The sequence below is a fragment of the Taeniopygia guttata genome, chromosome 22 (assembly GCF_048771995.1).
Source record: "Taeniopygia guttata chromosome 22, bTaeGut7.mat, whole genome shotgun sequence".
In the NCBI taxonomy this organism is placed as follows: Eukaryota; Metazoa; Chordata; class Aves; order Passeriformes; family Estrildidae; genus Taeniopygia; species Taeniopygia guttata.
Genome location: NC_133047.1, coordinates 355452 through 371532, shown reverse-complemented (window position 1 = coordinate 371532; position 16081 = coordinate 355452). Strand labels below are relative to the sequence as shown.

General features: G+C 46.2%; 1 protein-coding gene across 10 annotated transcripts in view; it reads right to left on the bottom strand.

Moving 5' to 3' along the window:
* ANK1 (ankyrin 1) overlaps nucleotides 1-14136 on the bottom strand; it is a 58360-nt gene extending 44224 nt beyond the window's left edge. For 8 of the 10 annotated variants that reach the window (XR_012051724.1, XM_030290005.4, XM_072917540.1 and 5 more), the window contains exon 1: nucleotides 13187-13446. Coding sequence is in view for 9 of the 10 variants with exons in the window: in XM_030290005.4 (XP_030145865.1) it covers nucleotides 13187-13312 (126 nt within the window). In the remaining variant the exon portion in view is untranslated. Of the gene's footprint in view, nucleotides 1-13186 lie in introns of all 10 variants that reach the window. The other 2 variants (XM_072917542.1, XM_030290017.4) reach the window with 2 other exon arrangements.
* Nucleotides 14137-16081: the final 1945 nt, after the last annotated feature.

The following is a 16081-nucleotide window of genomic DNA, read 5'->3' as shown; positions in this document are numbered from 1 at the left end:
AATGAAAAGAAACCAAATGGGTTTACAAAGGGACTGGGTCTACAAAGCTCAGCACCTATTAGAAATAAGAAATCTCTTCCTGTCATAGTCCTGATGTAAGAAACCATTTAATCTGAGATTCCCAAAGGGAATTCAGAAATACAAATTGAATAGATCTTCTGAAGGTTGTGTTCCTTGAACTGTGCACTGTTGCCTCCAAAGGCATGACTTTGGACATGAAGCAGACTACTCTCTTATTCCAAGAGATAGCTGCCTTGTACCAACACAACCACAATTTAGTTCTTGGAGAGGAAGCAGTCTGAGTCCCAAACCAAGATGTTTCAGCAGCCTTTTGCCCCTCCCTGCACACATACTGAGCAGACAGACAGCTTCATAGCATGTGCCTCTCTGGCATCTTACCATGACTTATCAAGTGTTCTTTTTGCTCATCATTTGAGCAAGCCAGGCAACACAACTGAAAATGTCATCACACTGATTTACCTTATTTATACTTATTCAAGCATAAAAACTCAGAAAGCCAGATTCTCAGAGTGAAGATATGAAAGAAGTGCAAAGCTCCCAAAGGAAAGGAATATTTATGTCCCATTTTTTATGCTACAGCTTAGTACTATGCTATCCTGGCTGCAAAAAAAGATAACTGCACATATAAAGTTGTTCAGCAACCTCTGCATCCAGCTCTCTTACCCAGTGGACCAGAACACACCTCACCCACAGGATTAGCACTCACTGTTTGACCCCTCTTAGAGACAAGGCAGTTCTGAGAGCAAAAAGCATCACCTAACCCATCCTGAATCTGAAAATTCCCAGTTCTGGAAACTCAGAATTTGGCATTTTGCCCACAATATGGGCCAAGGGCAAATCACTTATTAATTACTGCTCAAGGTGCAAATTTCAATTTTCATTCAGACAGGCACAATCTGAAAGATGTAACAAGACTCTTCTCAGGCTGCAGTTAATCCACCCCAGCTATTGATCCTGGTGAATCCACTGGTCCTGCTGTAACTGCAAATCTACCGATAACTGAGAGATGTCTAAATGTTATGCCTCTTTGGGAATCTCAAGACAAAGAGATTTCCATCACTTGGCTGCAGTGCATGCCTGGAGGCAGTGGAGACTGACCTCCTGTGAGAAAAGATGAATGTACAGTCCCCACCTGGCAGGCTGCACTCTGCTCCTCTTGGAAAGAAATCTGCTCTGCACCTGAGCCTCAAGCCAGAGAGCAAGAGCTCAGCCCTACAATTTCAGTGTACCTTTATTCTCAGCCACCCAGTCTCTGAGGTCTGCACTATACCTAAATGCCACAGCCTGCACCCAAACGATCTTGCCCTCTCATGTTCAGGCAGTTTGACAAAATATTTTCTCCTTTAGTATGCAGTGGCCAGCAGCACTGAGATCACAAGTCTGAGTGTTGTCTATTGCTGTGACAGCACAAGGAATAGGCAGGGTGCTCAGAATTACCTGCTTTCCTGCATCAAACCACCCATCTGTCTCAAGTGCCTACCTGCACACACACAGCATCCCCCAACTCCTCCCACCCCCCGAAGAACATCTGCTACATGCACGTCTGGTCCGAGTAAGTCACACATATGCCTGTCCCCTCAGCAGATATTGGCCGGAGATGCTGGAGTCTTCCAAATGAGTAATGTTCACAGAACAGCAATGAATTCCCAGAGGCCATTTTACAGCACACAAGGAGGAGGATGGGCCATTTTGCCCAGGACACGCAGCTTGACAAGAGTCACAGTGAGGATCCACAGCAGCCCCTTGACTGTGCTGCTGTAGCACGCTACCCAGACAGATCAATATCAGATTTTCACAGTATTCACCTGTAGTTCACTCCTGAAAATCCACTGTATCCAGCATACCTGGAGCTGCAGTGGGGTAGAAGAGGCACATGAAGCCAACATCCCAAGGGTAGGCTCACTGAAGCAGTTTTGGGCTCTTACAGAGTCAACACTTCTAGCAAGGCTCAATGCTTAGCTCCCTTGAGAGTCAACAGAGAGAAATGAGCATATCTAAGGGCATAATTCAGCTGACCTACTTCCACATGTGGCATAGCATAGGAAGGGCTCCCTCCTCCTCTCCCAGACTGGAGGGAGCTGAGGTGAGCAGCTCAGCTACAGAGGTCTACACCACAGTACTCCTGGGCTGGGCCAGACCATCCCCTCACACAGCACGATGCCCACAATGGCACTGATGTGAGAAGAGCAGCCCCACTCTGCCCAACACACCCAGCAGCAAAATCCCATCCCAGAAACATCCAAATCCTCTCAGCTGCTGTTGCCATGGTAACACCAGAGCCAGGATCCACCAGCCTTTGATGTTCAGATCTGCTCAAAGCATGCAAAATGTTTAAAGTGTGAAAAATGCCATTTGGAAGCTGGAAAAATGCCATTGGAGCTGTGTGCAAGAGCACCTGGCTGCCCTGAGGATGGAAGGTCCTCCAGGGAGAAAGTATTAATGCTGTCCAGCACCACTTCATCTTCCACCACAGCCCATCACTACCAGCACACTGCTGCTGCTGTGCCCCAGCTCACCCGCTGAAGGGAGTTTAATATTTAACATCAGACAAGTGCCGTTTCACAGGGTAATTTGGGTTATTAATAAAAAAATCCCCCTTCCCCCAAGTGATAAAAAAGAGGATGCTGGTACTCCATTTTATCAGTGCTGGGAGCTGAGCCCCATGAGAGTGCTGGCCCCAGAGCCATTAACAGGAAATCTGGGAAGGGATGAACAGCCAGAACAGCCAGCAGAGCCAAGGAAGATGCAGCACAACACAGTCTCTATCTTCCGTTGCATCATGACACAAAAGTTGTGCCAACCAAAGGAGGAGCTGGTGGTCTGATCCCCTCTCCAGGAGCGCACAGAGATCCCCTGCATGGCAAGGACACCTCCGAGCTTATGACTGCACAATTGCTGACCTGATAAAATTAACACTCTCGTAGCATTCAGCACTATGATTCCCCGAGGATTTGCAAAAAAAGTGCTGCCAGTGCCAGGAAATGCTTTACTGGCCCTGCATCTACCTACCTTACTGAGTTGTCAGGTCAGGATGGTTCAGCAGAAGCCAAGAAGCTCTGATGTGTAGGGGCAGAGATAAAGATGTGAAACATCTGAGGGATTTTTATGCCAGACTTCTGACAGAATTTGCTTTACAATATGAAACAAAGAAACATGAAGTAGTTTCCTACTTCAGAGAGTAGTCTCTCTTCTACATAGACAACATGTGTCCTGCACTTTGTCATTCCCACCACTTTCATTTTAAGATTCAGCCTACGCTGCAGCTGCAAAGTTTCCTTGTAGTCTTTCACCCTCTTGCTAAAGTAGTGATCCCATACATGGACTGAGAGGAGGCAGCCTCCAGCAGCTCTAGGAGCTGGGGAAAGAAGTGGCTTAAAAGAAGCAGAATGCTAAGAAAAATTTCTGCTGAACAGAAGAGCCAGTCCATGCACACCAACACTTTATTGTGAAAAGTATCATAGCATCTTTGACAGCACTATAGACGATGCTGGATAGCAGGCTCACAAAAGCCGTTCAACAGAGAACTTTAGAATTCCTCCTCTTAATTTATTGAGGGAGCTTAAGTATCTGCTTTACAGGTTATAAAGCTGTGCTTGTCTATGAATGGAATTAAACAGTAAAGAAATCCTATTATTTCCTCTTTTGACTTCTTCAAGGACTTTTCAACAGAAAAGATGAGCCATTTTCACCTGCCAGCAGGCAGAGGCTCAGAAACCATTTTAGCCAGGATGCCCACTGTGGCAGATGTGTGAGAGTACCAATTCTATTACAGCTGCTTTGCTGGGTTACCTACTGATCATGGTTTGGAACATGGGCCTTCTGAAATCATTTTACTCTGTCCTCCTACTTTATTGCAACCCTTAGTGCCTCTTCAGAGGCATAACATCTTCCAAACATGTTTATTCACGTTGGTCTTTAAAAACATAGACAAAATTAGGTCCTTGTTTTCATGGTTGGGAACTTTGCTGTTTCTTGGCACCTCTCAATCTGGCATGTCATATACCTCTTTTAATGTAAATGCAAAAATTATATATATCTGTTTTCCAGGCACTTTTTGTCATTAAAAAAGTCTAATATCATCCCAGCAACCTCCTGGCAAAGCTTGACAGTAAACAGCAGACAGCTTGAGGGTGGGGAGCTGACTGCAGCGGCTGCAGCTCCAGAAAGAGGACAAAAATCATGTTACGTGCTTCATTTGTGGTGTTTGGTTTTTTTCCCCAGAAATCTCCAAATAACAATAAAGGAAACTCTGAAGCTTCTTCCTTTTCTGATCTCTTTTTTTTTTTTTCTCCTCCGTGTTTTACAATAGGTTTTTACTGTCAAGAACAAACTACAGGTTCATATCTTAATATGGTGCACCTTCTCTAGGCAAAATGCTGCATTTATTCCTAACAAAACAAACAAAACCCACACCACCTCTGCAAAGAAAAAATCTGGTCAGACTAAAGCTCTCAATATGCATGCCCCTTCTCAGTGATGAACCTTATCTCCCAGTTTCATGAGGAAGTTGCATCATCATTACAGCTGTGAACAGAGCCTCTCAATCAGCTGCTCCAAGAGTCTCCACAGCTTTCTTAGCTCTAAGGCATGACTTTAAAGCAAAGTGAATTAGTGAAAGATGTCAGCTCCTCTTCCCAAATATCTGCAATTAGAGAATGACAGCCACAGCGTCTGGCTATACAGGAAAGGTAGAATGAATGTCCCTCATTGACACTGTGCAGAAAATGATGGTGGTGCCACAAAACATACTGAGAGGCCCTGCAGGCAAGGGCTGCTGATCCCTGTGAAATGTTGTCAGGAGACAGCAAATGCTGCTGCCTCACCTTTTGAATGGAGAGAAGGTGGTTTTGCTATGCATTTTTGAAATGCTGCTGGCCTTGGAGGACTTCCCTGACAGGTCTGAGAAGCACATCTCACCACTGGCAGGGACAAGTTTACAAGTTTTGAAAGGCAGTTTTGCTGATACAGTACTGGTGGGCAACAGATATTTTAGACTTTTGCCCTGGGATACTGCAGCTCCTCTTACTGCAATCTCAGCTCTACAGCCATTTGACAGCAGGCTGACAGGAAGCATTTTCCCTTTCCTCACAGAAAGGGGGTCAGCCTGCTGACCATCGTGCTGCTCTTTACCAGGAGCACATTGCTATGCGTCAGTGCAGTGGCACGTCCAAGCTGCGTGTAAAGAGAGCTGCCATGCCATGCTCCACTGAGCAATTCTTGCTTGGACCAAACCTACTGTCACTGTGAGCTAAGATGATTCTGCCAGGCAAAGAGCTGAAGAGTGAAAAAGCATAGAAAATTAAAGCCTTCAGGACAAATACTGATCCCCTGCTGGCATCTCCTAGCACCGAACCCTCTCCCCCTCTCCAAGCCAAACCAGTATTCCACAGACGCAACTTCTCTTTCAGCACTGAAGATGGGAACAACTACAACACTTCCCACTGCAGTAAAGACAACTCTAACATCAAAAGCCAATTTGGCAAGATTTACCTTCCTTAGAACTCTCTAGTACACCACCACCTCCCTGTAGTCCGCTGCCTCTTCCCACTGTCAGTCTGAGTACTTTCATTCACCACAAGGGAAATGGAGAGGGGAAATAAATAAAAAATCACTCCAAAATAAGAGAAACTCAATTTAGAGATTCACTAGTCAAGAAAACTGGATTATTGAAGTTTAGCATCTTATTTAAGAAAACAATAATTGCTACTATAATCAAATCCATGGAAAGCATTTGCAGTAGAATCTTATTGATTCTAAAACAATCAAGATTATGTTTATGGTTACAGCACACCGTAAAAGCTCACACTTCAGGCATCAGCAAGGTAGAGCTGATTTCCAGGCAGACCAAAGAAAGACCTTTTATTCTTCCCCTCCGTATTCAGATCATTGTAATAAAGAGCTTGCTACACAGGCAAGTATATTGTTAAAGCTGAACCCGTGTTTCACTCACCCCACACCTGTCTGTCACACCCACCAAACAACACATTCTCATAGTATTTATCTTATTCTTTGGTGTTGTAATCAGCAAGTCCTGGAAAAGACACGATGCTCCTCATTCCAAGCATGGCGTCATGAATGGACACAATACACTGCATTTCCTGCAGAGTATCTGGACACCTTAGTTTGCTGGAGACATGACACTGTAAGAAGGTGACAATATTTATTTTTCCTTTGCAGAGACTATCACACTGGTTAAAAATCAGACATAGTTTATATTCTGCAAAGGGTTTCAGTGTGCTGTTCTCTGCATTTCCCGTTTAAAAGTTCTAACATAGGCACATGAATGCACCCTACAAAGTTTGCAAAGTCCTGTCACCACAGTGTAGTGACAGACCATAGCCTTCACTTCTGCTTCTATCTTGCTGGAGTATGTTTTCTCTTAACAGGAATTGTCCTGGTGGCCTGGCCACACAGGCACAAACATGCACGCGCACAATATCTCCTTCCTTCCTCATCTCTGTATAAATATAGAAACCTTGTCTATTTTCTAAATGCTCTCCTGCTGCACTCCTCCTCCCAAGGCACTTCAGTGAATACCTGCTGCTTTGTCTCTGCTGTAGATTTTTCACTGAGGATGCAATATTTTGAAGCCATAGATTTAGCACAGTCCTCTACACTTGCAATCTCTACACAAAGCTTAAAGTTTCACCCAGTCAGCAAAATCTAATTTGCAAATAGGAAGGGAGTTTGAATTTTTGCTGCTGCTTGCAGAGTTGAGGCTCAAAACATGACATAATCATCTGTGAAAGAAAATGTGACTTTTCAGATGGTTCTGTCATGCTGAGACGTGCCCTTAGAGACAGAAGGTGTCAGGAACTTCCCTCCACCTAGGAAGCTGCCCTCTACTCATGGAAAGTTTTAACAAGGGTGGTCTATTCAATCCAGAGCTAAGGCTTTCAGAACCTACCCTCATGACATTTTGAGAGCTGGAGGTGAGGACTGCAAGAAAGTAAGTAGGCCAGGGAACCCAGAAATCTCTACCACCCTCGATCCATCCTAGCATCATACCACCAGTGATGTTACACCTTTCCAGACCATGACAGAGAGGTTACATTTCTGAACAACCCTGACACACTTAGACAATTTAAAAAATTAGCATAATTCAGACTAAACTTCTAATTTTAGCACTCCATAAATCTGATTTCCTTTGAGCTCAGCTCTAGCTTGCTGTACCTCAGCTTCACCACACTGCAGGCAGCTTCCTATGGTGGAAAGGCTAAACCCACCAGGCTGTCACATGCAGGACTTTTATGAAGGCACTGTCTTTTGTGCTCACCCTCCTGCAAGCATTTGCTCCAGGCAAGGTTCATCCCTGCATTCAGCCAGTGCCCTCCTGGGGCAGACATCCTGGTCAAGGTGCCAGGCACAGAGGACAGGGCGCAGCTTGAAAGAACCTGCTCCTGAAACAGATTTCTGAATGCTGCAAGGTTTCAGATACTGCCCACCTCGTTTCAGCACAGTGGGCTCACCAAGCACATACAGACACTGTTATTACCTGAATAATTTAAGAGCCTGCAGAGCAGCAGTGCAGAATAGCACCAACATCCTCCCAGTGCTTTCTCCCACCAGTGAATACCTGCAGCAGTGGATTCTGCTCCTACCCATCATCCCTCACATCCAGATGTCCATATTCCACTCCTATTCACCCCCCTCCCCCACCCTTCCCTCTGCCCATCATGGGGAAAGGAGACAAAGCAGCTCTAAGAGCTTGTGCTCTAAGACTCTGCAGGAAGCACGGTCCTTTCTCCTGCTACTGAGCCCCAGTTTGCAGGTAAGATACCAGCATACCTCCCAGCAGCTCCTGAAGACCCAGGTGGCTGACAGCCAGCCATGTCACATCTCTGGCAGGATCTACTGCCACTGAATGCAAGAATATCAGTAGCCTGTGATGGTACAGTGGCCAGATATCCGTGGGAGCAGGACACAGTGGAGCTCAGAAGTCCAGTTATCATTGGGATGTTCTGAGCCATCTGCAGCTGGGTCTGCTGAAATCCTTCACCCTCCTTCTGTCCATCACTCTTTTCTCTGCATCCTCTCTAAATCCAGTGCAAGCTGGGTTTAAGAAACAGCCATTTGAAAGGATGCAGGCAAGCAGAGAGAACAAACTCCTGCTCCTTGGCAGCACTCCAGCAGCGATTTCTCACCCCAGTTTATCATGTGCTTATTGCATAATTCTGACAGAGGTGTCTTGATTTTCTATCTCAGAATCCTAAGCTCAGACCACCCTGATACATCCTATCAGTGAACAATCATTGAGTGACTGTGACCTCTTTTGCTTGTCAGACAACAAGCACAAGCACAGTCACCCTATACAAATGTGTGACTGTCCTTCTGGGGAATCATCTGTAATTACTCCTCTGTCTGATTGAGTTTGTGGCTCTCGTTCCAAACCCTTCCCCACCTGTTCTAGTTACCACATTTCCCTAGCTTCCAAAGGATGGAAAAATTAATCCACGTAAAAGTATTCTCATCAGCATCCTCCACGTCCCCACAATTAGCTCAGTGCTGCCTCTACACCTCACACACCTCAGCTTGAAGTTTCTTCTGGCAGTCATTATCAGCCTTTTAATTGTCCACATTTATCCCTTATCCATGCCTGAATACAGGAAGGGGATCACTTGATCCTCTGTCCTCCCTCATCTCTTTCCCACCATTTCACTCGAGCTAGAGAAAGAGCTCTCTTTCTGCCAAATGGAAGAGCTCCAGCCAAACGGAAACACCTTGCTCTTGCTTTCCTACAAAATTCAAACCCACTCTCACAAATTTCTTGTCTCCCTTCTCCAAAGCACCCTCCCAGCCTCTCCTGGCAGGACGTATTTCAGTGTGTAATCTTGAGCACTAAAACATTTCCTGCTGCAGCATGCAGGAAAAATACGGCACTAAGGATGGGTGCCAGACTGTAATGTGGAGATCCATGAGCCCTCAGGCTGATCTGCATGCTATTTTCAGGAAACTATCAACTAGAAAAAAGCCAAGGAGTTTTATGCAGGGAGTTTCTTATTAGGAATCACTTACTATTCAAGAATGTATTGTGGGAGATGCTCTACAAATCCATAACAAGAGACTGCCTTACACTTGAACACTTACAAGACAAAGTAGACAGAAGCAGAAAGAGAAAAGAGGTTTGTTCCTCATTGTACCTTCCCTGCCCCCCGCACCAGGAAAAAAAAAGTAAAAAAAAAAAGTTAAAAAAAAAAAAGTGGTAAATTCAGGCAGCCTTGTTCCCAAGCAAAGTTTGCTCTGAATGTACTGAGAGGATGAATCACATCTTTCATACTAATAATTTAAATGCTGATAGGAATCATCACAAGAATTTCCCTTCAAGCTTTTGGTTAGATTGTTATTTAATGCTGTAGCCCCTGTTATGCTGCGCACAGGCTGAGTATGCTCTTACAGGTGCACTTGACGAGTTCTTTGGACAATATTGGCACTGCTGCTGTTACTGAAGTCCTTCTGCTATTTGCTGCATAGCACTCTTGTCATAAACATTTTAGAGGTTCCAGCGTCCTGCTCCATGAATCCTGTATGTCCACTAAGAAGTGCAGCTGGAATCTGCATCTTTGTAGAGAGACAGATGAAGGCATCTGCCCCTGTTTATACTTAAATAAATATTAGGCTGAATTTAGTACCAGGATAAGTGCACTTCAATAGGAAGGAAGATTTTCATAGAAGTACTAACTTTTATTTATTAGTCTTAGTCAAAGTATGTCAGGTTACAATGCCACCAGCCATGGATTGTGGACCACCTGGTACAGCTGCAAGTTGCTTGTATATGCATGTTTGAGACAAAGGGCAAGCCAAGTGCTCTGGGCCCCAGTCTGGGGGTTGGACAGTTTGGGCCCTTTCTAACAACCCATTTGGTGAGCTCTGCCAATGCTTCCAGAATACCTGGCAAGGGATTTGGTCCATTTGCTATCTTTAATACATAACTACAATAGTCACAGGCAACTCAGAAAGGACTCACTAACTGTGTTCACATAACAAGCTACAGAGCTGCCTTATAAACAGCATCAGAACACCACTTTTCCAAAGTGTTTTGGTGCTGCCCACTGACCCTGGCAAAGACAGGACTGTCTTTGAAGTGATCTGCATGACTTCCCAGTGAGGGCTTCTTGCCGAGGTAGCCTTACCACATCTGCAGGGAAAGGAAGAAAGTGTTCTTGTCCATGACTACCCCTCAAAACCACAAAAAAAGAGACATATAGCTGCATCCAAAGCACAAATGTCATTCCTGTCAATCACTGCTTCCTTGTCAGTGCAGATAGCCACATCAGAAACTCCACATGCAGCCCTGCAGCAATGGCTCTGGTCCCCTATAAACTGCCCCTCTAAGGAAAACACACAGAGATATGAAGCTATGATCCTGCAGCAGGACAGAAGAAGCCAACCCAGATGATGCTTGGCACGTTCTCTAATAGCAGCAAACTTCTGTTAATTCACTCTCTTTTGCTCTCTCTCACACCTTCCTGTCTGCAGGGCATCATCAGAAGTCACTAACACATCATGCAGCAGCCCTAGTAAGTCCTCAGAGCTCAGCACTTGCATTAAATGTGGGAACACACAAGACTATTGAACACTTGGTCTCTGGGGTCATCCTAAGATTGAGACAACCTCCAGCCACTCTTCAGAGCACACAGAACAGAGCAGAACACTTCAGAACATGCCTGGCTGTTTCACATGGCAGCTCTGCCCAAAGCAGAAGTATGCCTGGGCTGGACAGGGAGCATGGATGAGTGGCAAGGTACTATTCCTTAAATCCTTGATGCAGCCCCTGTCAAAGGAAAGCTGAACTGTCATCATCTTGAGTTACAAAGGTTGGGTGCAAGGAATATTGGAGGAGCTACAAGGTTATACATCTGGACTGTCATTATGCCAAGAGACAAATGGGGTAGAGAACACAAAAATGAACAGTAGAAGGTCAAACAGGTTATTGTTACATGCACTTAATACAAAACCCAAGAAATTGCTACGGAAGCTGGAAAGCAACAAATACAATTATGGTCCAAGGAGAAGGTTATTGGGCAACACAGCATTAAATAACAGAACTCGCTGCCTCCAAGTATCACAGAACACAAGGTTCTTGCAGGATACAACTATGCAGTTCATGGGACACATACAACCACACGAAAATTCCAGGAAATGCTAATGGATACTAAACTAAAGACATAACAGCTCATAACAGAAGCTCATATGGAATTGGATGAGAAGATATTTCTTCTGAGGCCATCATCTCCTTCCCTCTGGCCATCTTTGCTTTGTGTCATGCTAAGACTTCCCTGGATCATAGGTCATGCCTCTACTAACTTTCATTGCAGCTATGCCTGGTGGGCTCAACCAGATAACAAGACAAGACACTGATACCCTGCACTGTACAAACATCAAGTGAATGAACAGCCTCTGCCCCAAAGAGCCTTTGTCTGTGTACAAAGCAAGATACAGCTGGCAGGCACTGGCAGAGGAACAGAAGGAGTCAGTGACACCAGTGGTTTCAGTACATTCCCACAGACAGTGCAAGGGTCTTTGGCACGGACATGACACGAGTCCCATGCAGGCTCACAGGGCACTAACAGACACTGACCTAACCCAAATCAAACCCCCACATCTGCTGCAGCAAAACAGGATGAGAGATTCCAAAAGCTCCTGGTAGGCATCCGCTCTGCCCCAAGGAGACTTGCACGGGAAAAACAGTGTCACTAGAGACACTGAGGCTTGGGGGCAGGGGCTAACAAGAGACAGCTGGCCCAATAGAAAAATGTCCTGATATGGTTGTTCTTCACATCAGATCCCCTTTAAAACCCTCTGCCAATGTGAGACACAAGCTGCTCCATCAGCTTTCAGTACAAGAGGCCCTGCAGGGAACAGCCATGGTCCTGCAAGCACCAAGCAATTATTATCACTGGAGAAGGAGGTATCTGACATGACTGTGGCAGCTGAATGACCCCCACATTCAACTCCCCAGCTGCTGCCTGCAGACTCCACATCTGTTCTGATGTGTCCACTCATCTCACCCTGACAACCTACTCTCTGTGGACACAGACCTCTCCAGGCTGTCCTGGCCCAGCTTTAAGAAAAGCAAGACTCTCCTCAGTACTCTCAGGGCCCAGGTACCAAGATGTTCCAACAGCAGAGCTCTGCTGTGAGGCTCCTGCTCACAGGGGCACATGGAAGTCTCCAACACTTTGGGTAAAGGCAGAGGAGAAGCCCACCTAAGAATTCCTGTATCAGAACCTCCTATCAGATATATCCTTGATTATCCCTGGTTTCACCTCTCTCCTCTCTGCCTTTCTGCACTGGTGCGTAGTACATATACCCTCAGCCCATGTTGTGATAAGAGCACTCAGATTCAAGAGGTCTTCAAGGGGCAGGAAAGCTATCTTAGCAACATGCCCATTCGTGCAGGAAGCTGTCAGCAAGAAAAAACTGCCAGTGACTTTTCCGAGAGGGGCTAGAGCTCAAAACAGCTGGCAGACCCCAGGCACCAGCATGCTGGAATTAGCATAAGAGACAGATATCTCTTCGTTGTCCCTGATTCCCCTCACCTGCTGCCAGCAGGAAAGGATGACCCACGTCCCATGCACAAATATAGCCTACCCCCCAGGAGCATCAGAACCCTCAGACCTCTGCAAAAAAATGCCTTCTCTGTTAGGAGTCTGCTCCTGCTGTGCCCTGGTTTCAATGTTCTGGTACAGATTAAGCAAGGGATGGAGTGGACAATAAAATTAGTCCTTCACTAGACAAAGGGGTTGGGGGGTCTCTTGTTCCTAAGCTCTGAACACAAAAAGCGATTGTGGGAAACTGAAAGAAGCTAGAAAACAGCATTTTTATCTTAGAGATCGAATCTGTTACTGGGTTGAATGAGTCTATTAAGCTGCCTTGATAAACCCCTCACTTCTCTTACCCCTTCATTAGGTTTTTTTATATCCGTGCTCCCTCCCTCCCCCCACTCCCCGCAAGCTGTCAGGGTAAACAGCAGATTTCTGGTCCCAAAAGTTGTCCTCTGTTTGACAGACTGTTTCTTGTGCTGACTGCACACAGGTTTGTACTGGGACCAGGCTGCCCCTCTGTCATTCTCTCCCCACCCTCCAATCCCCCCAAACACAAACAGCTCTCAATGTCACAACCACAGGCACCTGGATATAGGGCTGCTCGCCCCAATGCCACTGACCTTTTTCTTCCGGTCCCGAGAACGGTTCCTGCGCTTGCGATTGGATTCTTCCTTCTCCTTCTGCTCCTGCAGAGCCTGAGCCTCAATATCTTTGATTTTCTTCAGCTGCTTAGCTGCTTGAGCCATGGCTGGTCAGACTGCAGTCCCCTCCAGAGCTCACACCTGCACTTTCCGTGCAGCACCCTCCGATTCCTGGCCAAGGAAGTACGTTCCCCTCACTCAAATGCTGTCGACCCAGATGAGTGTGGAAGCAGTAATGAGAGGAAAATTGAAAGCAGTCAGTAAGCCCCAAAGGACAGCCAATGTCTCCAGGTAGTTGCTAGATGCAATCTGGGAGCGCTTTATAAACCATTAATAATCCCAAATCCAGGTGTTCCAAAGGTTCTATGCACCATTGCACCAGCCCTTGACTGCGCTGGCACATCACGCAGAAGCCTTCTTGTGGGACAGGACACTGTATTGGGGTTGTGCTCTCTCCCTCACTGTTTCTCCTGCAGTAGAAAAAGAGATGCAGGCAGTCAGCCACAGGAAGGAAAATAACTCCCAGCAATTAATGCATGATGACAATAGAGAAGCAGTGAAAAAGGAGGCCAATGCATTTCATCCGACTCCTGAGTCCTCTGTAGCAATGCCTAAAGAACAGTAACCTGCATTTATTCAGTCAGGGGCTTTACCACTGCAGTGCTGCTGAGGCAGGCACATATTCCAGTCTCTCCAATTTTCTTCCTCACAGTCAGTCTCTGTGCAGCAGCCGCATCACTCACTCACTCGTTCGGTTATGATTCCATCTTCTTGCAAAGGGAGCAATAGGGAATGGCTGCATCGGTTAGCAGGCAGGCAGCATCTCTGCTCAGAAAACAGCCAATGCTGCAAAGGATGTGCCAAGTACTGGAGCAAAGTGCAGCGTAGCAGCATCCTTTCCTCCTCGCATCTCTCTGCTGACTGAGCAGCAAGAGGAGGGGAGGGATCTTAGCGGTGAACAGGAGACAGAAATGAAGGGTTCAGTCTGCTCTTTACACAGCAGCAGCAAAGTAAACCCAAGCTACCTGCTCCTGCCTACCTAGGCATCACCAGAGCTCATATCCTCTCTGAGGGTACCTAGGCAAGACTCCCAGAGTCAGCCATCCCTTCTCTACACACAGCCCTACATTTCACCTGCTGGTGTCTTCCAAAAGCACAAACAATTCCATGTTGGAACCCAGGGGTGAGGCCTGGAGGAGTGACTTTGGTTCCTGCACACAGCACCAATGTGTAAGGGGGCCAGGATAAAACCAGGATGGGGTTTGTGGGGTGGGCTCTTCATTTGGACCACACCATCACCTGCAGCAAAGTGTGCTTATCTGTTCAGGTACTTCCGAGCAGCCCTGCCTTTATCAGCTCAGTTCTTGTCCCTTGGAAAAGACATTGCCTGGGTGCAAACCCATAGACAAAGCACCCAAGGGAAAACTATACTGCACAGGAAGTTCTGCAAGTGCTGCACTTTTCTGGAACCAGTTCCCCAAATTTTAGGCAGTCATGGTCCCTTTGCAATAAAAGATGGCAAAGCAGGGATTAATGCCAATTCCTCAACAGCTACTTGACAGTCAGAGTTTATTTAGACTGGTGAGAAGCTGCCATGCAAACTTAATTGTACAGACACTGTAGGTCACTTTTTTGCTTGAGTAAGTTTTCTTGCATTTTTTCTCCTTTGTTTCTTTTCCCTTTGAAGTTCCCCCAGTTCTGTTGCTTTACCCATAGACCAAGGAGTGTGCTAAAATCAGGAAAAAAGACTGGCACATCATAATTTTTTAAAGAATACGATGACTGATAATATATAGAAGGTCCTAATAAAATATGAAGAACAGGAAATTATAAAATTTTACAATGTGCTTCCTAGTACAGCTTTAGTTCTGTGTATTTTACCCACATCGATAAATAATACACTCAAGTCTAGATACAGCTGCACATCTTTTTAAAACAATGTTCTCTCAATGCCCATGAAAAAAAAAAAAAATTAAATAGAAGCTGCAGAGTTAAAATGCTCCACAGACAGAAGGCAGCTGAGAGCTCCTCTCAGTAGGACTATCACCCTAATTGAACCTCCCCAACACGAGTGCTTTGCAGGCCATATGAGGCTGAGGAAACATTACCTTTGTTCAATAACAGGCGCAGACACAGCAGTTGTCAAAATTAACCATCACACACTGGGAGCGCCTTACTTCTAGATGTTGGACTTTGCATCCTATATCTGCTCTTTGCTAGTTTGCATTTCTTTCTGTGGAATTTCCTAATTTTCCAAAACAGGGAACTCGGGAATGACACCAAGTTCTTCTGTGTGCAACAATCGTTTCTCACCGGGCGCACTCAACCAGTGCGGGCATCAACAGCTCAGAGCCCGGAGCCGCTTGAGCGCCCTGCAGCACCCAGCAAGGCTGAGTCCCGCCTGCCAGCTTCCAAGGCTTAAGGAGGGTCAGACTTCAGAATCCAGCCCGCTCCGTGCCAGGCCTGCACACTGACACCAAGGGATGCTGTGCTGCGCGCCAGGCTTTGGCACAAGCATTCCTTTTTTCCCGATGTCAAGAAACGCGCTGCGGGAGCACTGCTGCCTCCGCCTGTCTGCGGCAGGACACAGCCTCCTCCTCCAGACACAGCCTCCTCCTACACACACAGCCTCCTCCTACACACACAGCCTCCTCCTACACACACAGCCTCCTCCTACAGACACCCCGCTCTTAACCCCTCAGAAACCAGGGCAGAGCGCGCACAGGGCAGAAGCAGGCAAATAACTCGGAAATGATGAAGAAGATGCTGAGGCTAGACAGGTTTTGTATGCTCACAGCTTCGGAGGACACAGTGGGCATGCAGTTGAGATGTCTCAGCTGCTAAAAAGCAAAATTCTTAGTTTTTGCTCCGGGA